The sequence below is a fragment of the Amia ocellicauda genome, chromosome 16 (assembly GCF_036373705.1).
Source record: "Amia ocellicauda isolate fAmiCal2 chromosome 16, fAmiCal2.hap1, whole genome shotgun sequence".
Classification (NCBI taxonomy): Eukaryota; Metazoa; Chordata; class Actinopteri; order Amiiformes; family Amiidae; genus Amia; species Amia ocellicauda.
Window position 1 is genome coordinate 10,644,004 of NC_089865.1, and position 25,557 is coordinate 10,669,560.

A 25,557-nucleotide genomic window follows, 5' to 3' on the forward strand; every position below is an offset into this window, starting at 1 on the left:
AATCGCCCCTCGGTACTGTCTGCGATTATTTTTAACATTTGAGAGCGCAAAGGACGTGGAGGTACGTGACTCACGATAGACATTTAAAAAGCAACACAGTAATCCCTCTGTACATCCTTTACAACAGGCTGGAAATCTATCCTGTTAGTAATGTGCTGTGAATTGAAACCCCTTCGAGATATTAAAGATTCAGTTCATTAAAGCTTCTCACATATAAAAACGATTACACACTGTATTATTATATTATTATTATGTTCATTATTATTGATGCATTTAGTAGAAAGTAGCCTAGGTATTAGTTATATTAACAAAGTTATATCACACTTACGATGTAAATTAAGTGATATCTAAACACATGAATTCTTAAAATCTAAATTCAGTCACTCACTGTAACTTTTGGTTGACCTAGTTTTATACAAAAAGAAAGACACATTTTTTTATATACATTCACTAATCTAAACGAATTAGATGGACATGCACATTCAGAAATACACAACTGAAATAAAAGAGAGTGAGAAATCTGTCAGTAAGCACATATCCTGTTTGCATTTCTAGGCTCACGTTCGTGTATCGCAGATTTCCGCATTTCTGCGCGGATATGCGCCGCTCCACCAATGGGATCGGAGGGATTCTGCAGATCTGCGGAAATCTGCGCTACACGAATGCGACCTTGTTTTCCGAAGGTATTGACGGAAGCAGAGGCAAATGCCCCGGAAGTGGTTCGAGTGCCGGCGAGGCTGTTTTGAATGAATTCCGGCTGATTCATTGTAGTCGCTAAAGACACAGACACGCCACAATATACGAGTGGATTTAACGTTTCATAGGATTTGTACAGGTAATTCAATTGCTTTGTAAAGTATTTTAACAATATATCTGACAAGCAGTAAACATACCGCTAGTGTAAAAACTGTAACGTGGTCGTGAAGTGTGTGAATGTTTCCAAGGCCTAGGCGTAACAGTTAAGTAGGCATTTATTCGGCCTACATATGATAAAGCTAAATCTGTAGTAGTTTAGGAGAATATAAACATCTGTTTCTGTGTTGGTTATTACCGACAATTTGTTTAATACGTTGCTTTTTCGCACATATTGTGACAAGCGTTATGTTTTTCTACGATTGAACTTAGGAAAGAAAATGCGTTTTTGTTTTGACAGGTGACAAGGGCTGTAAGTTAACAAACTAGAAAGTTTCAGTGTTATACACTAATAACTATCAAATCTAATTGTGTATACTTTTGGGTATATAGTGTAATATGTGGAAGATACCAGGTTTCTGTAGCAATACGAAGTTACTGTATGTTTGTGTGTGTGTGTGTATATATATATATATGTCTATATAAGTGTGTGTGTGTTTGTATGTTGGCTGTATGTGTGTAATCTCTTATAAGCTCATAGAATTACATAAAACAATAATTAACTATTTAGTTTATAAGTCACAAATGAATAATGTTGAAAAAATATATTTCTCATCTTATCTGAGGTTACAATGCTAATGCATAAATAAGACTTGGCATCATAGTGACTAAGCAAAGGAAATGGGGGTATTTGTAGAGCTGTTTTACTGTAAATCCAAGGAAGATCCAAGCCAACCCAAATAGTAGTTTTAATTTTATATTTTTTGTTTTTCTTAGAAGAAGATTTATCACAACGTGTAAATTAATTTCTTCCTAAACTATTTTGCTTTTTGATTCTAATGTGTTGAGTGCTATATGAGATGCAGAATTGGTGACATTGTTGTACAGTGGTTTCAAAACGTATTTATTCTCATCAGTTTATTTTGCTTACTTATTTATAGTCTTGAACAGTGCAACCAAAAGTAACTATATACCATGTCAGTGGCTGAAACAAAGAACAACATCTATTTCTGTATATAATTAGGGCTTTACTGGAGAAGGTTGATTAGCTGATTCCACATTGGTTATTTGTGTTATGTTCTAATATGTGTTCCTATTTAAAAGTTTGTAAACTGTCTAAATTGTGCAATAGATTGACAGCTTTCTTCCTCCTCAGTACAGTGTTTGAGTGCTTAGTAGGCAGAATGAGAATCATGTTTTGAGGTCAAAATGCAAAAATAATAAAAATGCAGGTATTGTGAGGCAGGTGGAATTGGACCAGAATTATTTTTCAGTATCTATTGTGAACTTCCTTCCTCTGCTCTTGATAATGTGACCAACATTACTTTCTATTGGGACATTTTGATTACTTGAATTAAGTGTGCTTACAGTTTTTACAATTTTATTTTTATTTAGATCTGTCCAGAAAATGTACTTATGCTGTTTTTCTAGAACACTCAAGGGGGTCTACAGCAGTTTTGAAAATGGCAAAATATCCACCTTCTTATTAATATTGTTAGAATCCTAAGCAGCTTTTCTACCTCTGTAGCTATTTACTTTCTCTTCCACCTCTAGAGAAATGCACAGCTCCTTATGGCAGTCATGTGTTTCACCTCGTCTTGTGTTGTTTCTCCTGCAGCTTTAAGACCCTGCCTAAACATGATGGAAAAGGAATAAAACATACATTTAACAATAATATAATACCCAATAATTGAAAGAAAAAGGAGAGGTTGGGTGTACTGTGTTCTAAATACCATGCTGCTCAAACATACTGCTCAAATGAGTGCACTAGTAATTGATATCCCTTGTATTATTTGTATTTAATTTACATATATTAACTGCCTTAACAACAACTATGTATTGATGCAAGTGGCTTCACTGCATTTGTATAATGTAGTTATCTGAAAGTCTTGACATCATTAAGTACTCATTCCTTATTTTTTTTAACATATGTCTTATTATAAATAATTTCTTGTATCCCATAGTAACATTCATGGAGACATATTTGAAGTAATAAAGTGAGACATTAAATTAAATAAAACCTATCTGCCTAGAGAATCATATCGGGTGACACCACAACTCGGATGCAGTATAGATTATAACTGACAAGCTGCAAGTTAATTAGCATCCAAGTTACTAATTAGGATTTATTTTTCATGTAAATGCAGTGCATCCTTTTTTCAGTTATTTTTAAACTAATAAAACACTACAAATTACATTTTTTTTTACATGAATGTTATCACTCTGTAAATACAAATAGCCTTCAATAGCATGGTGAGTGCAACCTATTGAAAACTGAATAGGTATAGGCCTGCAGTAAACTAGGGTAACCTTTAAAACAAAGCATAAAACGGGTCTGTTAATTAGCAAGGAAGACAGATTCTTGAATTAGTATGTGGTGTTAATTAACAGGAAATCTGATGTTGTGTTATAATTACCACCAATATTTTTGACATTTAAAGATTGAAGGTGAATTACATGGATAACTGTGTAGAAAGTATCAGGCGTAATAACTTTGCGTTTATTTTCTTTTAAAGAAACATGGACAGACTCCTGCGGCTTGGGGGAGGAATGCCCGGACTGGGTCAGGTATGGTGTCTACCATTTTCTTGTGGGGTGTTGTAAATGTATTGCTTTTTAAATTATGATTATTCTTCCCACTTATCATTTTAGTCCTTAAAAACTGATGGTGTGGACTGGACTTTCAGAATGTACATGTAGGCTAATTGAAGGGTAATTCCTCTCACAAAATACTAGGAGTCAGGAGTCAATTCATCATTTCAAACCTAATAAAAAAAAAAAGACATTTAAAAAAATATATGTACGTTTTAAAATCTTATATTTAATTTGCACCTGTCTCAAGTATTTTGTTCAATTTAGTCCTCAAACTTGAACACTTCCGAAACCCTGAAATCAACAGGTTTTATTTAGACACCAGTGTCTCTTGATTGATATTGACAGATATCTGTTTAATCTATAACATTGGTCTTTCTTTGTGTAGTCGCTGTAGTTAAATCCCAATTCCTGTTAATTCAGGGCCTAAAGGAGACGAACTTAATCTCGATGAGAGCAGTATAACACTATATTAATCTATAATAATGTAGTTCAACGCATTGAACTGGGCAGGCACCTCCGGTGGCACGGTCAGAGTTGCCATGTGCCACATTCAAATTTCAAAACAAGCTATCAATACCTTTCACAGGCTGAAAGCAAAAATTGTCACAAATTCCTTGTTTGTTTCTGTGGTGAGTTTAAAACTCTGATCTTGGAGTGTAATTTTGGCAGATACAGAAAGTGATGACAGAGGTAGCGGCGAGATCTCAACAAGAATCCCAAAGGAAATTCTCCAAGGGGGGGGGGGGACTGTCTACATGGCATCTAAACATTTTGCCAGACTTGTGAACTGGGTAATTTATGTAAGGCTATTGTGTCATAAGTACGTTCCGTACAGGCTGTTTTAGAAAACTAACAATAAGTATATATGTATTTTGCATTTTGCCATTCAAAAATGGCGTTAGGTGTGATGTATTGTAATTAAACACCTTAACTAGCAAAAGTAACAGTAACAATTAAACCATCCTTAATGAATGAGACATTGAACAAGAAGCATACGTGTTGTCTGTCTTACGATATTGTTAAAAATAAGTTTTGTCCTTGGGTCCAAGAAATCTTATTTATTGAAGCCAAAGATAAAATAAAGTCAAATGTGTTTTATAGTTGATACTATTTATCTGGTGAGATATCTGGTTGTTAAAGTAAAAAGTAGCCTTTATTTTAATATACATACAATTTTCATTCATCTGAATGATAAATGTGCCCCAGTGCGTCAAACTTTCAGCACAGATTTTCGTGCCGCTGGCTTCCATAGAGATTTTTTGTTGTTGTTGCTGCTGCTGTTGTTGTTGTTGCTGCTGCATCCATTCAAGTCTGATTTTTTTATGGGACCATCATATCAAATGCAGACCTCAACGTCCGTCCTGTCTTCCAGCTCGTACAAGTTGTTAATACTCTTCAGGAGGAACCGTGATTTCCGTATTGATACATAGTATACAACTGAGCTTCAGGAGAACATAGTAGCATCTTACATCTTCTATCTTGGACAGTACATTAAAGATCATGTGTATAATTTCATGAAAAATTGTCCATGAGGCTAATAATATAAGGTTAATAAGTAATTAGGAGAGTACAGTTCTTCTCTTTAAATTTAGTCTAGCTCAGATGTTTTAATTGTAATGGCTATACAGTACATAAATACTGCTCCAGTTATCTTATGCACAAAATAAATATAGTACAGCATAATTATGTACATGTGGTTATTGTCAAAACAACCTGCTATTTGAAAAGATGAAAAATAATAGAATTTTAATCTTCTAAATCCTTTGAAGATATTTGTAGCATTTTTTGTATTTTAATCTGGAACCTTAAATCAAAGTGTTGTAGTTTTAATGAAACAACAAAATAATTAAATTTGATGTAGCTTAGTGGGCTTTAATCTTTATATACCATAATATGTTTAATACCCGAGTACTTTTTGACAAGACCTATAGAAACCAAGCCTTCAAAGGGTTAAGGCATCATGAAAGAATCCATTTCCAGTTTAATGACCTAGCCTTGCTGGGCTAGGACGACAGGGAACATGCTCCTGACTTGTACTGAATTTGCCAATTAACACCTCCAATAACAGGTTGCCTCTGAACATCACAGAAGGAATGAGAGGAGGATCGGTTTACATGCAGTTTGTTTTCTACTTTTACTCTTTGAATATTCAGTACTTTAAAAGATTTAAACAAACTATTCTCTCACGATACATAAGGCAGACAAGCCAGATATTAACTTTTATTTTAAATATCCCAATCTTTTTTATTAGTATGGATCTGGTTTTTGAAATGTTAAGTTGGAATGTGAAAATTCCACTTTTCCTTCTTAAAAGCATTTACCCACAGTATGTAAATTGTGCTTACCAAGATAATTGAACAGTTATTTAATATATCCCTGTATGTGTGTTCCTTTTTCAGTCTTTTTTTGGTAGTGCACGGAAAGATGCATCGTCAGGCTGGTATATTATATCCACTGCATAGCTTAGATACTAATTATTTTCAAGGACCATCCAATGCATTTATATGATTTCAGTGCATGTTTATAAAGCTGGACTGGTGTGCTAAACAACACTTTAGTTGGGTGTGAAATTTCCAACACTCCAGGTGAAAATCACAAAGGGTATTCTGTTTTCCTTTGAGTCCCTTTTGCAGGTACTGCTGATGTGCTTTCAGAGGTTATGATTTAAAAAAATAAAAAAGAGAATGCAGAAACACCTTTGGCAATGTGTAACATGGACATCCTTATGCTACAACTGCCTTTGTATTAATAATAAAAAACAAAAAAATCCTAGTATATAGCTTTATATGAGTGCAAAGTAAATAGTGCCAATGAACCCAGTCACACAATAACACTTTGGTTCACAATTAATCAGCAGGTATTTTATTAAAATATAATAATCAAAGGATAGCTGAATAATTGATACCAGTTCACACCATGGGAAAGGTGCAGTAATCTATCTAATAGTGTTAACAAATTTGCAGAGAAGGACTTAGTTGATAACACTTTGAGGTGCTAGCTTTGTGCTGTTACGATGACAAATGCCTTTTCTTAACACTTTGTCAACAAGAGCAGCTTCAAGCAGTCCAAATGCTATCTCTCTGCAATGTTTTTACTTAAATAACAGCAAACTCATCCTTCCAACCACTGTAAAAAATCAAATTAAGAGAATGCTTTTATTTTATTTTTTTAAGTTGATTTACGGGACAACAGATTAAGGTATTTTTTATGCTTTGAAGTATTTATTCGTGTCTATATAAACATGATCTCTACTATTAAGGTTTACCCACATATCTAGAAATTTTGTATAGTGTTGATAAACCATCTGGCTGGGGCAAAGTTTAAAGCCATGCTGGCAGACCAGTTTACTGACTGACACTTCCTCACAGTGGTGGGTGGAGGGCTTAATTAATGTCCAAGTTTTTCTGTTAGAGTCTGCTGGTATATTTCATGAGCCATCTTGATGATGGTGATATTATTGTTATTAACAATAGTTTTCTTAACACATATATTGCATTCATACATATAAAGAAATGGCATGCAGAAATCACAGCACTGATACAGGATGAATATGCAAGCATTACTTTTTATGGGAATTGAACTGTAAAGCTGGCTTTCATCAGCCTTTCTTGGTGAGAGGAAACATTTTATGTTTCTTAATACTGAAGCTGTGAAAGTGGCATACCATATGTAATGTTACTGGTTTCTGTTTGTCTAATCAGTCCTCAGGAGATCTATCACTCTTGTGCCAATGTTCTTGCTGTTTCTTTGTCTTTGTGGTTTTATTACACATTTGCCTTCATTTGGGTTGCATTTTAACAAACTGGAAATAGGTTTAATGCCTCACACATGCACTTAAGTAAAAAGGTGTTCAATAATCTTATGTAAATTACATTTTCTATAACCGTTTTGAACTATGGAGTCTACACAACTCAAATACATGGTTTTGAAGTACAAACATGGGATAAGCAGATTTGTTGTTCTTGTGTTTCAAGGTACTTCTCAGAGCTATTCCTAAGGATTATGAAACATTCCATTAAATCTTCAGCCACATCTGAGGGCGTCTGATGGTGAATCACTTCATACATTTAAGATATCGGAACTGCACAATCGTTTTTTCACTTACGTTAGACTATACGTATGACTTCCTACTAGCCTGTATCTTATTGGAAGCAAGCAGCTTATTTAGTAACTATGGCTAAATTGGGGGGGAATAAACATTATTTTTTCTAATAACAATTTAAACAGATTACATTATGTTGATATTTAAATCCATCTTTTGAAATTCATGAGCATTGATGGATCAGTGCATTCCCTTTTTTGTCGTATAAGAATAGTCTTTCTAACATCATTTCAGAGTGTTGTGTATTGAATAAAAATTCTAGTAGCAAATTAATGTGTGGTAGTAATATGTTTTTTCAGTTGATTTATTTGTATGTGCTTCTATACATTGTCCCTCCCTATATTGTGACAGGTGCACTGATACCAACAATTTGCATGTCAGGTGATTTTAAAAATCTTTAACTTTTTCAAATAATTGCAATAAGTTACTCTACTGTTTTGAGTAGAATAGTTGCCCATTTGAATCTTCCAGTTTGGACTTGTTTCCTACACTTACTCTCCTGCCCTCCAAAGAATAAAATCTGCCTATTCTCAGGATAGTACCAAGCCCTTTTTCAATCCTGCACAAACAAAATCTAGCAAATAAGTAATAGCAACATACATTTTTTTCTTCATGATTAATTATTGAAATGTAAAAATGAAAATGTCTCGAGCAGCTTCTGTACAATCCACTTTCGAATATCGGAATCATGCCATGTGATCCAACTGTGTTATGAGACATGATAATAACACTGTTTCATTAATGCAAAAATATATACATTGTAAGTTTTAGTGAAGTAGCACAGAAAATATTACAAAAACATTTAGCAGTATGTGACAGTATATCGATGATCTGGAAGAAATTGTGTTAATTTTTTTAATTTAGCACAAGACAAATAGCTGTGTATTTTGTTCACAGCTTTTCTACCTGGGGATAATGAACACAATTCTCTCCTGCTGTACCTGTGGTAGATACCTGCAAAGTGTTCCCAATGCCCTAATCTGCAAGTTATCTTTAGATTTTGAACCGCTAGTGCCAGGAAGATTGTTGTTTGCTTATTACTCAGCCCAGTGGTGTTTACTTCACACCACCATTAGAATCGCACAGATAATTGCTGAATCAAAGCCTTTTGACAAAGGGAAAATGACAGTGGTTTGCGTCACTAGCCATCCTGTTGTTCTATTAGGTGCTCTGGTACTTTTTTAAATTTTTCACTAAATATACCTTCTCATAGCTTTTTATCTCGTATTTTCAGGATATCTAATGTAGCGTTATATTTATGAAATTGTAACCTGTAGTCCATGTGGATATTTTGGGAATTGTGTTAGTAGATTCTATAGCCCTATTAGATCAACATCATTCCTGTCCAGTAAATGATAGATAAATGGTTTCTACTTTTTTCACAGAAATATAGCTATGAATTTAAACAATGAAACAGGTTTGACTGAACTGTAGTTCAGCATAAATCAGTGTACTGTTGAAATGAAGATTCCTGTTGTAGTACCATTTCAGGTGTGCCATTATTTTCTAATTAGGCACCTTATCTAGAGATCCTAACGGGAGGTAATTAGGGTCATATTATAACCACTGAAGAAGACTGCTGTGTAATGGGAGTGTAATGCAATCTTTAGAATTCAGCAAGTATAATCTGAAATCTCTAACTCCTTTCCAGGGTATTGTTAGTCACAAGTACCCACACCATAAATAAATAGACATTTAAAAACTGTGATTCACAATTTCACAAATAAGTTAATCGGCAGCATTCTGGAGTAGCATCTATTTATTTGAGTTTTAATGGATTGTCATTGTGTACATTGTATATGTGTTATTAAGTACTAACTGCAGTCTTTATAAAACCCATAAAAAAGCATTCAAATAGATTTGGAAATTAATCTTTTTTTTTTTTTTTTTTTTTTTCATAGGGCCCTCCAACAGATGCCCCTGCAGTAGATACAGCTGAGCAGGTGTACATCTCTTCCCTTGCATTGCTGAAGGTAAGGAAATTCAAGTATCATATTTATAAACTGCATTGGCTAATGAAAACAATATTTTCCACAAAAAATAAAATAAAATAATTGGTTATGTCAGTAGTCTAAGTAATATACCTCAGATCACTGTTTGAATTCTTTTTTTTACTTTAGCATTGATTATTTTGCCTTTGAAGACCGTGTCATGTCACCTCCATGTTGTAGTGGTAACTTGTCAGTTTCAAATTATCCTGCAGGCTGCTTTGAAGAAAAAAGTGCTTGTCACATGTGCCACTGAAAGTCTTTAACTGTCATTCAGGGAAACAATGGAAAAGTAATGCTTATTATTAAACATGATTGCTCAATTAAGCAGTTTCCTAATTCATAATGTAGCTGTTATGCAATTTGTAGATAATGCATGGTGAAATGTCATTATTTTTCAAGTATGATTTTATGCTTTACAACAGTTGAAAAGGTCATGGGTCACCATTATGGTTGTCCACAAACTAGTTAAATTTCATTTAAAAAAGTTTATTTAGGTTAATCTCTTCAGTAGTCGTCTTGTTTACATATAAACACATTGAAAAAAGCACAGCAAAGAATTCCTTAAGTATATTGAGGTACAATGCTTTTCTACCTAACCTTTACACTACTATATTTGACTAATTCATGACCAAGACTTGAGTGCTAGCTCTTCTTGCAGAGGAATTAATCAGTTTAGAAATTTAAATTTATATCTGAACATAGTGGAGATGCTTACATCAGTTAGTTTTTTCTTTTCTTTTCTCCATCTCTGTAAATGAATACCATAACTGTGAAATTGAATTGCAACATAGTATATTGCAGTTTCTGAAAAGCATTATTGGATAGTCAAATAATTAAACGATTAGACACTCTGACAGAACACTGCATAATAGAAATGTTATCAGTTAGCAACACGTTCCTCTGGAAACCTGTACCTTTACTTCGGAGTTCATTTGTAACAGTATTTTACAGAATCAAGAATGAAAACCTATTACAATATATCAAAACACATCTCTGTCATTTCTTAGCCAGTGAAGCCATGAAAGATTAATTAACCAACGTACTTCACAAAACACTAACTTATATACTATAACAATGTGTTATTGATATTACCAAAATAGCCAAATGGAAAAAATGTAAATGTATTGCAAAGCACCCACACCTATTCTTATATTGACATACAAAGATGCATCTACTCAGGACTAAGATGTTGTTTTGAAACCTATGGCAATCCCATGCTTTTGTTGTTCCTTGTAAATCAGAAAACTGATAAAGGTGTGAGCTAAAATATTTGCCAAATTAGACTTTTTTTTTTTTTGGAAAGAATTTGGTTGTCTGTCTTTCTTTTTAAAATAAAATAATTTAAAATGGTAAAATGATTTGTATTGCTGCAGAAACCGTTGTTTTTATTGCACAGATGCTGAAACACGGCCGGGCTGGTGTTCCAATGGAAGTCATGGGTTTGATGCTTGGGGAATTTGTCGATGATTACACTGTGAGAGTGATAGATGTCTTTGCTATGCCTCAGTCAGGAACTGTGAGTAGGCTTTTTTATATATATATGTTTCTGTACAAAATAATATATTCTTGATAAGAAATGTACAATTGCTAAGTTTGTGTTTTTTTTCCCCCTCCCACCCACCATAATCTTTTCACTTGGTCTGCTAATGTTTTCCTGTTAACTGTTTCCAGTGGTGTAATTTGTGTTTGAATACATTCTTTAATGTTATGTTTATATTATTTAAGAATACTGTAGATGCAGTAGTATTTTAAATCTGTAAATGCATAAATCTTAATACAATTTCTATGAAGTGGCACACACCAGTTCTTTACTCTATTTAGGTTGAATAATGTTTCAGCAAACTCTGTAAATATATTGTTGATACAGTTGATCATTGTTCAGTAAATTATATCAATGTATCAATGTTTAAAAATCACATAAATTCTCAAATACTGTATGATTACATTTGAGTATAACAGTATGTCTGGTTGCTAAAATGTATTGAACATTTAAACGTTAAACTTGAAGTGATAGTGTCAACAAAATATCTATCTCGGTTTATTTCAGTTTTTTTTCGGGTGAGTGATTATATCAATTGACATTTGTATTTTCTAATGGTAATCAAAATTACTTTCTTCAACAGGGTGTGAGTGTTGAAGCAGTAGACCCTGTCTTTCAAGCAAAAATGTTAGACATGCTGAAGCAGACTGGGAGGTAAATATGCATTATTTATTAATTAGTTGGTCATACTTTTGTATACTTTGTACAGACAAATATGTGACGCTAGACTTTGTTTTATATGCATTTGCAAGTGTTTGATATTTAAAGTTCACAGACAGACAGTACTCAGACAGTCTTATAGTCATTTTGTTATACCCTTTTGCCTTTCAACAGTTGTCATCTTGCTCAAATACCTTTACTGTGGAAAAACTTAAAAATGAATGTGAACAAAAGACTCGGCAGCCCAGCAACACATTGCAAATTGCTTCTTGACGGAGTTCTTAGTCCCACTGCTTATTTAATTGATATTTAAAGGGTGGATATTCGGTCTCAAGTGCTGAAAGGGTAAAAACTGGCTCAGAGAAGGTGTGGTAACAGGGTGAAAAATTGAAAGCATGATCTTCCACTGCTAATGCACATCCCCTTAATGATAACACTCCTTTGTCGCACTTTTCTCATTTTCATGTTTTCACTATAGCATGTTGAATGATCCTTTTTTTTTTTTTTTCTCCCCTCTTACCCATGTTGTTTTTTTTCTTCCCTTTCACGCCCGTTTCCTTGTCGCCTGCCCAATTTATACCCATTTTGTTGCAATCCCTTTTCATTTTCAATGTGGAGTTGATCTTATGGTTAAGCCTCTCAATGCCCTGTGTGTTTCAGGCCCGAGATGGTGGTGGGTTGGTATCACAGTCACCCTGGCTTCGGATGCTGGCTGTCTGGTGTGGATATCAACACTCAGCAGAGCTTTGAGGCCCTGTCGGAGCGCGCTGTGGCCGTAGTGGTGGACCCTATTCAGAGTGTTAAAGGAAAGGTACAGTGTTTTTTTTAATAAATATATATATATATATATATATATATATATGCATTTTTATGTTGGTTAAATGTTTTTATCTGTAGCTTATTGTGTGGCATTGTTTTTGGAGTGCACTGTACACTGAGTTTAGATTCTTTAAAGCTCATTCTTTGACAACAGAGCAATGTTATGGATTAATCTGAGAAATCTTAACTATAGCTAAAATCTTTCATAGTATTTTCTTTTTGTTGAAGCATCTGGGAGCATTTTCTTCACTTGTAAAATGTTAACCTCCACTAATTAGGTAATTACACTATGTGAATATGTGATGTGGGAATATTTATAATTTAGGTTATAATTCAAAGTTTAACATGTATGGTATGTTCTAGCAAAACTGATCATTTTAACTGTACAGTGGCGGCTGGGGTTTATTTTAATATTTCTTCTAGGTGATTTATTTTCCTTTCCCCCTTGTTTGGTCGTCTTTCGTTTTCTATTCCTTCTTTTTGGCCCCATATGCCATTTTCCTATTTCCTGCCTCAAGACAGCAGGGAGCAGCTCTATTATCACCTTCACAGAGCTGTCTCTAAATGTGAGAGGCAATTCGATTTTGCTTTGCCATTGGGAGGGTGAATAAGAGAGGCTGCAGAACATAAAGAAATTGACTTAGGGCTGTGCTGCATTAAACTTCTGCTGGGGTGTGTTGTTCCAGCATGTATCATGGAGGTTCACTATACGGTTTTAAACTAATTATCTTCGTTTTCGATGCACTTCTGTCAAATATCTGATGTATTGATATTCTATTAGAGGTCTATGAAATTAACATGGTTTGGATATACATTGCTGAGTTTAAAAGCACTAGCAAACAAGACCTTTTTATTTTTTGTAAATTGTGATGTTCATTTTTAAATCTGAATTGATTTAACGTAATTCAGATTGACTTAACAGTGTGTAAAATTTAATTTCTACCCCTTTTGTATTTCATTGGAATGCCCTATTTATTTTATTTAACATGCATAATCACTTGCTGGTCTTTTTCCTATATATATATGTGTGTGTGTATGTATATATGTGTGTGTGTGTGTGTGTGTGTGTGTAATATATATATAAACATACATACATATATATATATATATATGTGTGTGTATGTATGTATGTATGTATGTTTATATATATATATATATATATATATATATATATATATATATATATATATATATATATATATAACTTGTATATATATATATATATATATATATATATATATATATAACTTGTATATATAGAATGTATATAATATTTAATCAGTCAGTTATTTTAGTATTAAATCTGTTTTACTTGAGAATAGAAAAAAAGACTGTGTTGCAAACTCTATAAATTAAACATGAGCTTGAGCGATAATCCTCAGGCCGCACTTTTCACGCTGCATTTATAATGACTTTCCCGATCGGCTGTGATTTCAGCATGCTATTTTAATTGAGACTAGAGTTGTAATATTGCAATCACTCTATTGTTTGCTCCCTTTTCAAATTCCAAAACAGTGGCCTATGCTGTCCACAGATTATGGTCACAATGTATTATAAGGTCATTTTCTTATTGTGGTTAAAAATAAGTAACAGCTTTCTTAAAAAAATAAATAAAAAATACACATTACATTAGAAATTAACACTATTTCTACTTTTTGTGACTAAATGCATCATCTAGATTGCTTAAGTATAATTATGTAATGTCTCTAGATATACATACTATGTAAAAATACAATAACCTCATATAAAAGTGAACATACGATTTTTCTGCCTAAGGCCTAGACCAAATCAAAACTTTGACCCACTTGAGAATCTCAAATTACAGTTGTACCCTTTCGTGTTATAATGTATAAATCGACTGGAGAAATTTAACTGCAATAAGCTACAGATTTCTGTAAGTCTCTTTAAATAATGTGAATACCAATGTACTTTCTATTAATCAGTTTCCACAATCACTGTTAGTTTCATAACTAATTTCAATGCTCTTTTTCTTCATTTTGGCCTAAGCTTTGCATGCAGATTTCAAGGCTGTAGCAGTGTCTGAGCTGTGTGAGAAACAGTGTAGCATTTTGACCTCCTTACAGAGAAATGCTGAATATTGTTGAAATGTAGATATTTTTTTTAGGTTTCAGGCCAAATATGTGGAAAATCTCTAAGGAGACCAAGAAAATGCACACACTTCATGGCATTGCTTTTCTTAAGCTAAAATTGATGTTTTATAAATAATTTCAATGTTACAAACATGAAGCCCACAATCACAGCGATTCAGTGATATTCATTTGGCATAAGTCAGTTTCATTTCTGTGTGCTTTTCATCAAAAATGGCATAAAAACTAAGATTTCCCTGAATTTTTTATGCTGTGGGCTTACCGGGGACAGTGGATGATGTTCTTCACTTGTAGATGTCTGACAGTGCATGGCAGCATAAATAACAAAATGGTCGCAAACCCCAGCTGCACTTCCAAGGTCACACGTTTCACTTAATTTTTAAAGAAACCACCAACAAATTGAACAGTTGATAACAGGTCAGTTGCAGGTGATAAAAGAAGTTTTAGATGGGACATTAGGCCTTTTCTCCACTCTGTGATTTCTGATATTATATCTTAGGAATTCTTTTCCCAAATAATACACATCAGTGATTTAATACATTATATGTATTTTAAGTAAATTATGCTTCATAAAGAAATAAATCAAACTTATTGGATGCAGTTTACTTTTAGGATATACTGCACTGAACATAATATTTCAACTACATCAGGTTATTAATGCAAAATACTTACATGAATATGTTTATAATATTGTTTGTGTGTAATGCCAATAAACAGTGACTTTTTTTTATTTTTTAATGTTACTTTTATTGCACTAAAATATTTATCTGTTCTTCATAGGATTTTAGGTTCTGCTCTGTTAATTTCACTTTACATACAGAAGGGATGTTGTGCCACATTGCCACTAGCATTACAGGTATTAACAGTGTTACCAGGACATGGATGTCAGACTGCTGGAGCTTTATTGTGTGTGAAAGTCACTCCATTGGCGTACAAGCTATTGTGATTCAAATAATATATTATGCAAAAGTCAGGTTGTGGTTTCAATAAATATGAACCTAGAAGCCAAGTTAAATGCAAGAACACATCCAGACTGCCTTCATTTTTTTTAACAACCTCTTTTGTTTAGATCACAATTAAACTTACTCATTTTTATTTTATTGAGATGAAGATCCCCTTTTCAACTGTAGACCTGGCTGTTTGGGGTGCTCAAGACTTTTAGCCCTCTTTACTGTGTTCATATTATTTATGATAATGGAAAATGTGATAGAACTACAATGCCCATTATTTATGAGCTTTTAATCTTAGAGGGTTATATGTAGAGTATTTTTTTTCCTCTTAACTGAAAATGGTGTGTGTGATTGTATTTGCTTTATAAACTAGTAAATTCACAGCGGCCACCTCCAAATATACTCTCGGTGAGAATGTGTTAATTACAAAATATTCAAGGTCTTTCCTTATATTAAAGGTTCAAACTTGAAGACAACAGGAATCACACATGTAAATAGCATTGCAGAGCCCTACATCGGGCAGCTACTTTGATCGATTTATGCATATACTAAATTATAAGTATACAAGCTGAAGCATTACATGTGCTTGGGGGGGCTGGGACTTTGAAAATAAAATAACTCTACAGCTAAATAAAATGTAAAAATCAACAGATGTTAGCCTAATATTTTGAGAAAAATTCCTAAAACAAATTGTGACAGGGTCCTGATTTTCACAATTAAAGTCTATAATCTATTTGACAAAGCAAGGGATGCTCCCCCGAATAAATTGTCTAAAGTTATTGAAAAATACAGCTATCAAAGAAGAGCAAAGTGAAAGTTTGCTATTTTCCTCTACTTTCTTCAGTTCTGCTGTGAATTTTGCATTGTATAAATCAGTGTCTCACTCATGTACCAAAGATCATATTTAATTTCACAGATTTGATTTTGGTGAACTTGTGGGTTTTTCAAAAGTACAGCCAGTTTCACGAACAGTTATACAACACTATACCTTGTCTATCCATAAACCTAGTTAACATAATCCTTGTTTATTTTAAAAGCCCTGGCTAATACAATGAATATGCTATATGTAACAGGCTTTCCATTAAGTTAGTAATTAGTCTCTATGGAGCAATAGACCAAGTACAAATGTTTCGAGCAGTTGTGACTGTTGACTACTTGTTCAACTGGTTTCATTGTGCTGTCTGCTGTGGTGCCTAAATAGTCTTTTTTTTCTATGCTATATAAGATGCCCCACCTGAATTGTTATGGAATTGGCTGTGGTATAATTAACACCTACTTCACTTTACTCTCATTAGTATACTGGACATTAACGAGGCGTTTTATTATTTTTTCTCTCATTGTGATTATTATTGTTTTTATTATGGCCTATAGGCCATTTTTATGTGATTTACTTGTTTATCGAATGTGACTTATTGTGGAAACATTTTGTTTCATAGAAGCATAGTGCAGGTAAGTTTTTATTATCATGCAGAACTAAGCTTGTAAATCATGGCCCTATTATTGTCTATCTTTATATATTGCACACACACCCCTCATAATACTGTATTTTAGTCCTATTGTTCCAAATGGCTAATTTGTGAGTTTTAAATTGTTATACCTGAAAGTAATTGGTGAGACTTGACTTTAGATGAATCGCAGAGACATCCAATGGTCATCCAAAGGTGGTAGTTGCATTAAACTGCACTTTGACTCACAATAAAAGCAATATGTCTGTGATAAAGCTGTGACTTGAGGTCATCCTCATAGTAGGATGACCTCAACTTACCACTACGTAATAATGCTTTCTAATGTTATGAACTGAAGGTGACCTATAGATTTCAAATGTAGGGGAAAGTGTTTGTCAAAATGAGTTTCCCTGAATTGTTCTTCTAAATGTAATGCAATGAACCAGCAATATTTTCCCTTTTGTCATCTGTTCTCTTGATGTTCACTGCCATGTAGGTCTATAAAGAACCTGTTTAAAAGCTATTCTATTCATGGTTTCCAGTGGGGAATCACTTTATCAGTTCATCAAAGTTCTTGTGCTCACCCAGTGTCCTGTCAAAAGGTGTGAACTCCAAACACCTTGATGTAAATGAAATGTAAAGATGACCGCACCCACTCATATCCTTAAGAAATGTATTATTCAAACTTTATTTTAACTGCATAGATTTAATTTAAATTGAGTCCAGGCAGTAGACTGTAAGACAATACTGACCGAAACCTTGTGTCATTTAATAATGCACATTTCAGTGTATAAGAATTGCTCAAATGTATGAATTACGGCATGCATGATCAATAGATGTTAACGGGTACCAATCACAGATAATCTACTGCATTGGGATTTCAGTACAGGGATGACTGTACTGCATAATACCAATATTGGTAATGTTGTTAAAATGTCTATTCTTTTGTAGCTCTTCCTTTCATTTGAATTGAGTATAATTTGTAGTTTATTTTTGTTTTGTAATGAAAGCAGGCCTATATATATTTATACACATGATTTATTATTTTGAAGGCTTATTTCAAATGTATTTTCCAACTGTAAATATGCTTTTCTGGGTGATTTCTGATATTAAGCTTAAAAGGGTATGCAATAATGAGAAGCAGCAGCCAATCTCTAGGGATGACATTACGTTCATCTCTGGCAAAGAGGCTAATAAGGGTTTTTAAGCCTCGACTGTCCAGGCAGTCCTCTGCAGACCGCTGGCTTCCTTTTTCCAGAGAAGGGTCTGATTCTCTTTGACAATAGACGACAAGGACTGAAACGCATCACAAGGGACAAAAGTTATGTTAAATGCTAATGCATGTAAAATAAAATGGCGTAACTATGTGGGAATAGACCAATGTAAGTCCTAATTTTGGAAGGTGAAGTGTGTGTGTGTGTGTGTGTGTATGTGTGTGTGTATATATATATATATATATATATATATATATATATATATATATAAAAATATATACATCATTATTATTATTATTATTATTTTTTTTTTATCAAACCTTTTGCTATATAGATAGTAGCTCAAAATAAGAGACCATGTAAAAATGTATTCCAAACATCACATAAATAAATTAGTGGCAATCTTAAATGCATTCGCATTAAATTTTTAGTGACACTGTAATATAAGCCACTACCTGTCATGAATCTCAAATAACCTTGGCTTTACTCTCCACTCACTTTGCAAAGCCCTTATTATGACACTGATGGGAACATGTTTATCCATCAGACAAGGAAGAGGCTATTTTATAGTCAGAAAAAGCGATAGCATCTGACTTGAGCAGAATACTACGGGTGCATTCCTTACTGACTATAATTTTGTTGTCATTTCGAGTATTGTGATCATATCATTGATGTGACAGTACTGGGCATTAGATAAAATCCCTAAGCCACTGCTCACTTTCAGTCTTTTTCTCTCCTTGTCATTCACATTGATTAAATTAGACCTAGGTGGCAAACATCTAAGGAACAATCAACCTATACAATTATGCCATTATATTATACAATACATTTTAACTGCATTCTCTGAAAATATAGACTTCTTTTAATTTGTCTGTTTAACAACCAGCCAATAAATTAAGTGGTGTGTGGAAATTGTAATTTGTTGTCAGCTTAAATCACTATTTAAACCCATGCTTTGCTGATGGTGCAGCCAGCAGGAAATTCCTTTTGGTTTTCATTTTTTCATTAAAATTATCTGGAAAATGGCCAAAGGCAGATGTGCAAGTGCTTTAGATGTTGCCCTTTTGCATGCAGTTTATCAACAGATCTGACATTACACCTTGTTTGTATAGGTTGTTATTGATGCCTTCAGACTGATCAATGCCAACATGATGGTTTTGGGACATGAACCAAGGCAAACAACATCAAACCTAGGTCATTTAAACAAGCCATCCATCCAGGTAAGATGTTTGTGTGTGTGTATTGTGTATGCATGCACTTGTGTGTTATGCTTTTTTCCTACTCTTACCAGAAGAATCTAATCATATTCTGTAGCCTTCAAACTCTTGACTCTCAGACCCTTGATGAAGTGCTGATTTAGCAAGAAAGTGCAGATGTACTTTTTCTTGAGACATTTATACAGACAATGTATTGTATAAGAGGCCAGTCTGATCTTTATAAAAATGTAGAAATAATTGAATTACCAAGTCTGTATGAAGTATGTATATTCAGTCTGACTATGTACCAGTAACAGATCCCACCAAATATTAAAAGAAAGAAAGAAAAATCTCTAGGTTTAGATGGTCTTGGTATTGGTAATCACGGTTGATCCTCAGAGATTTTGGATGTATACCATAGTCGCAGTGTAATAATCTTAGAGGAACGAAAATAAATGTTTAAATAAAACCATACAGCTGAATGATTCCCTTGCCTAAAGCAAGTGGTTAAGAAATATTGGCATTGTTTGCCTGAGAAAAAAAAAAAAAAAAAAAGTGAACCATAATGAGTATGAAATGGTCTGGCTTCTTGATTGGGCATAGGCAAGTCCATGCTTGTAAGTTTCAAGAGACTAGATTACTGGACCTTATTGCACAGCTGTAATGACCCCTCTCGTTAACCTTATGGCTTCAGAGCAATTCATTATAATGCAAACCCATTGTGGTTCCCCACAATCTGAAAAGTAATACTCTATAAGGTGTTTTATGCTTTTAAATACAAGTGCCATTTTTAAATATTTCACCAAAATGTTGTAACCTGTGTTATTCACAATATAAATTCAATAATACTTTTTCCAAATATGTGAGACCTTTATTTTATTTTTGTCCTAATACTACTTTAAAAAATAGATGGCTGACTTAATTGACCTAAAACTGCAGTTTGTACCCATGTGGCTTGAAACACTACATAGCCATTGTCATGGACAATGTAATTCAGTTTAAAAATAACCATTATGGTCAGTAAAAAGTAACATGTGGTACTTTTAATTGGTATCCTAAAATAATATTAATTGGTAGGCACTGGGTTATTCACAAGAAATCACAGGGCATATCTTATATCAGAATTTAACTCTTACACATTGAAAAGAAACCTGTCTTTTCACCCCCAAAATTAGTATCACATGGGATTTCCATTTCTGAAATCTTGATAAAGAAATTAGTTTATTAACAGTACTATTACTGTAAAAAAAAAAAAAAAAAAAGTGAATTGTTAATTTTCATTGTCACGGGTGTTTTGAATTCCATTTTGAGTTCCCTGCACTGTTTAATTGATGTAAAGAGTTTTTAGTTTATTACTTGACATATGGTTTCTTTGTTTTATAGGCTTTAATTCATGGGTTGAACAGGCATTACTATTCGATTACTATCAACTATAGGAAAAATGAACTGGAACAAAAGGTTAGTAATTTTGTTATTGTTTAATGTCATTATTTGAAGAAAATAAAAATAAAATGTTTAACATTACAAATTTCATTTGTTGGTAAGAGGACCTGGCCTGATTTTCAGTGCATCCACTACAAAATATGTTCCTATTTGTCTATATATTGCCTGCAGTAAGGATCACTCGGAACTGGAACAAAAAGACTAAAGTATTTAAATTCATGAATGGGTTATTATATATCTTTACATAAAAGATAAGTGCATATCCGCAATCTACAGTATGTATGCACTATTTCTTGGAATAAAATGTTAATGCGGAGATTGTTCTGATTTGAATTCTGTTTTTCACATTAGGAGGCCTCTATTTATAACTAAATGGGCAAATAAAATATCATTGTCAAGAAGTAAATATTAGGGAAGTGTATAGTGCTGAAGAAATATAAACATACAATCATGATCTAGTTATATGCCCTCGAGTATTAGACTTGGAGCTCTATCACAAGTTGTATCCACGCTACATTTTTTTTTTTTTTTTTTTTTTTCTGATTTCTGCAGTAACATGATATGCAGTGTAACACTCAGGATTGGCAGAATAAAAAGCACCAGCTTAGCAGGTTGCAGGGATGTTGTTTGCACTGTACTATACAATGTTAATTTTGTGATTATGTACTCACACTGCATGTTAGCTGCTTAAACCCCTCTTTATGATTTAATTTTTAGATGTTGCTTAACTTGCATAAGAAGAGCTGGATGGAGGGACTGACCCTCCAGGATTACAGTGAGCACTGTAAGCTTAATGAAACGATTGTGAAGGAGATGCTTGAGCTGGCTAAGAACTACAACAAGGTAATAGGGTGACACCATTCCCGTTTTCTTATGATAAATACATAGTTCATTTGTTCCTGACAACCACAATGTTGTACAGTGAATTTGGTCATCATGTAATTAATTGAAAAGGGGAAGTTCTCAAATTGTAACTATTTCCGTTAACCTGTCAAGGAGTAAAAGGTTTTAATTTACGTTGATCTCCTGATTGTTTCGGATGATAATTTGATAATTAGTCTTTATTGCACTGGTTATCACAGTCTACATAATCTAATGGATTATAGACTCTTCTTTCCATCTTAAAGGAAAATAAACTGTGGAATTATCTATATCAATCTAGTCAAGGTAAGCAAGGCCCCATGAATTCTCCAAGAATGCACTTCAGCTCATCATATTTCTGCTTGTCCCTCCATAATTATACGCTAAACATATTATTTCAAAATTTGTATTCTAAATGTTCACAGCAATGTCTTGAATGCTGCTCTCGATCATGTGCAATACCAACCTAGCTTACATCATGAGATGTATCAGTAGGCTAATGTCTCTCCTCCATATACTTACTGTGCTGATTGGATGTCAGAAGATCACTTATAATGGTAACATTTAGTGTTTTGTTTTTATATACAAATTATATTCAAATTAAACTCTGTTACAGAATTTGTAAAAGTGTTAGTAGTAGTAATAAATATAAGAACAAAGCAGTATACATTCTTGTCATTCACGTGATTTCTGATGAAAAGTTAGTAATTTCCTGATTACTGAAGTCTCTGCGAATACATAAACTAAACCGGATGAGCGTTGAAGCCAGATATTATGACAGTGTAGCATTAAAGCAGTACTATTGGGCAACAAGACATATTGACTACTGTGCGTTTTTAATAGAATTTCACACCTTAATAGTACAGAATGTTTTCTTTGTTTACCTTCTCAAAGATGGTATTAAAGAAGAAAAGAAAGCTACATATGCATCCCTGAATGTATTCACAATTTGGTGGTAGTTTTTTTTATATATATATATATATATATATATATATATATATATATATATATATATATATAAAAACACCATATTGTGGTTCCTTTGACTATCAAACCAAGGCCCAGTAATTTTCTTGTCATTTTCTATTAAGAAATGTCTGTAAATGACAATGAACATTAAACTGAATGATTTAATTCATTTTTCTAGGCTGTAGAAGAGGAGGATAAGATGACTCCTGAACAGCTGGCAATCAAAAATGTTGGAAAACAGGCAAGTGATTTTGGGTTTTTATTTTATTTTAGTAGGGTCTCAAATCAGATTAATTGTTTTGCTAAATATAACTGTTCTTCTCTAAAATATAAACTTTATACTGTCAATGAATAAAATAAGTGTGTAGGAAAAGAACTGAATGAAATGTGGAGTATTTTTTATTAAATGGCATGATCTGAATGCTGTCAGGCCTTCACAAATGTAACTGTACTAATGTAGCAACAGAAGATACCATTATATTAATGTTTTAGGAGTGTTATGTAGGTCTCCTCACAACAATTGAATTTAATAAATTGGTATTTATTTATTTTTCTAGATTCAAACAAGTGAAAATGTGTGAAATTGTTAGCACTGGCTAGCATCTGATTTGCAGACTATTTCACAGCTTAACACAACCCGACATCCGCTGTACATATTTATTTAAAAGATCTAAATTTGTTCTATAGAGTATACATATTCAAGTATGTTTTTTTGTTTATTTTTTTGAAATTCTTAAGTTTCTAAAGATATCTACTCTTGATGTATTCTGAATAAAGCTAGCAAGTTGTATTAATTACACTATCTGGTTCAATGTGCTTGATACGTGTTGCTGATGAATGTGACTGTCTTTGTCTCTGCAGGATCCAAAGCGCCACTTAGAAGAACACGTTGACGTTCTGATGACATCAAATATTGTGCAGTGCTTAGCAGCCATGTTGGACACAGTGGTCTTTCAGTAGTAAAGCCTTTGCCTAATCATTATTGTACTTACCCCTTCATTATTGCTTCACTGTTTAAAACCTTGTATAACATGTTTATAACTTGGGCTGCTAAAGGCTTGTTATTCAGCACTGTGACAATTCTGTGGGAATAACCCATCCTTCAGATGATGGCCAGATTTTGTCATATTCTAAGCAGGACTAAATGCCTTTTTTGTTTTTTCAGTTCAGGAGCAAGTTAATGTTACTTTGACATGTTTTTCTGTAAAGAGGGATTTATTCGTATGTATTGATGTTTACTGGGCTCATAAATAAAAAGACCAATGTACCATTTTCACAGATTCAAAACTAAGTAACGGTGCATTCGGACACTGCTCATTCTAAGTATTCAAGTACACAATTGCATATCTGTTTTTTTCTTTGAAGGTTATAATTTGACATTTTTAAAATAAAATCATCCCAAACTTTTTATGATGACCTATAGAATTTTGTGAACTGTTTTGTGTACTCTTTATACTGAAGGATAGATTTGCGTTTGCTTTTTAAGTCAGGCTTATTGGATGTTTCTAGTGCATCTGCTTTCTTGGGAGAATAATGTATTTCAAACCAATTTTTGAAACAAAGGATTGGGATGTCAGAATACTTATGCATGTTAATGAGACACTAAGCACTTGAAGAGAAAAACGAAAAAAAACTTGTTGGACCTTGTATAATAAGAGGGTGAACAGCCCTTTTCACATTCATGCATTCTGCCATTCGGAGGTCTTAAAGTCCTTCGGAAGTCCACCCACAGATAGCTAATTAGCTGCTGAAGTGAAGAAGAGTGTGATTTGAATATTCTCCCTTACACTTATTTCTTCAGATGTGCGGTTTCTTGTAGGTTCGTCTATTCAAATGCATTGATGTAGGACAAGGTTGGTGTTTGAAGGGGGCAAAAAGTTGGTTGTCGCATCACACAAATTGCTCCTGTATAAAGCGTATATTTACCAAATGTTTTAGAATTGAATAAAATGTACGTCTGTCTTGCTGGGGATAATGAAAAACCCCATAATGTAATGGCAGTTGCACCCACTGGACGGAGAACGTGTTCAATTACACACGCAAACATACGTTCATGTTTTAATACGTTATTAGCTTTTAATGGTGTGTGTGTAAGTGTAGATTTATCAAAGTTATGCATTTGCGCATAATTACAGTATTTGATCTGCCATAGCGTGGACGCAGTAAACGCCAAGAAAATCCCATCTCGATTAAACCTCACACCAGTCCTTTCGCTCGAATGAAAATGACTTTACCTATCTGATTTTAGTGCTGATCGTTCCCTGATGAAAATGGCAAATAAAGAGCAATGCGTCTAACCCTGGGTGAGTAAAGTCACATTGTTTTCTGGGAGTAAACGTGGATTCAAGGTTGAGCCTCAGAACTTGGCTGGACCGCTCTGTCTTTGCTCGGGCTTTGGCAGGAGAAGCTGTCACAGTCCTCCACATCAAGAAGTCTCTCACACAGAAAAATAATTGGTCCAGTTCCTGCTGAGAAGAGGAAATTCGCCGGGGAATATAGATTTTTTTTTTTTTTTCTACAAGAAAAATAAATAAATTTAAACTATTTTTACATACATACTGCCTAGCGAGCATTCAAAAAAGCAATATAAATCGAGTTTTTATCATGTTTTAATATTTCAATGAGAATGCAGCTCAGTTTTTCCAGTCACTTTTGTCGCACGTTTTCACAAGACACCGGGCTTCTTTATAGCATTGCAGTCCTGGTTACATTATTATTATTTTTTTATGTTGTATGTTTTTGTTCACTTCTAAAACTTGAATCAAGTTATTTATTTTAGTTCATCTTTAAATTATATTTTTATCATTAGTCT

General features: G+C 33.5%; 1 protein-coding gene across 1 annotated transcript; it reads left to right on the forward strand.

Moving 5' to 3' along the window:
• Positions 1 to 678: 678 nt before the first annotated feature.
• On the forward strand, positions 679 to 24,161 carry psmd14 (proteasome 26S subunit, non-ATPase 14). The gene is made up of 11 exons (XM_066687736.1): positions 679 to 835; positions 3,369 to 3,420; positions 9,451 to 9,522; positions 10,937 to 11,056; positions 11,664 to 11,734; positions 12,401 to 12,551; positions 19,389 to 19,496; positions 20,856 to 20,930; positions 21,633 to 21,758; positions 22,924 to 22,986; positions 23,607 to 24,161. The coding sequence occupies exons 2-11, from the start codon at positions 3,373 to 3,375 to the stop codon at positions 23,703 to 23,705; spliced, it is 933 nt and encodes a 310-aa protein (XP_066543833.1). The 5' UTR covers positions 679 to 835; positions 3,369 to 3,372; the 3' UTR covers positions 23,706 to 24,161.
• Positions 24,162 to 25,557: the final 1,396 nt, after the last annotated feature.

What these genes read in the sequence shown, in the direction of transcription:
- psmd14 (XM_066687736.1), top strand. Translation starts at nt 3,373, where the DNA reads ATGGACAGACTCCTGCGGCTTGGGGGAGGAATGCCCGGACTGGGTCAG. An exon ending in CTTCCCTTGCATTGCTGAAG is followed by an intron (nt 9,523 to 10,936) that starts GTAAGGAAATTC and finishes TTTATTGCACAG; the next exon opens with ATGCTGAAACACGGCCGGGC. An exon ending in TGGCTAAGAACTACAACAAG is followed by an intron (nt 21,759 to 22,923) that starts GTAATAGGGTGA and finishes TCATTTTTCTAG; the next exon opens with GCTGTAGAAGAGGAGGATAA.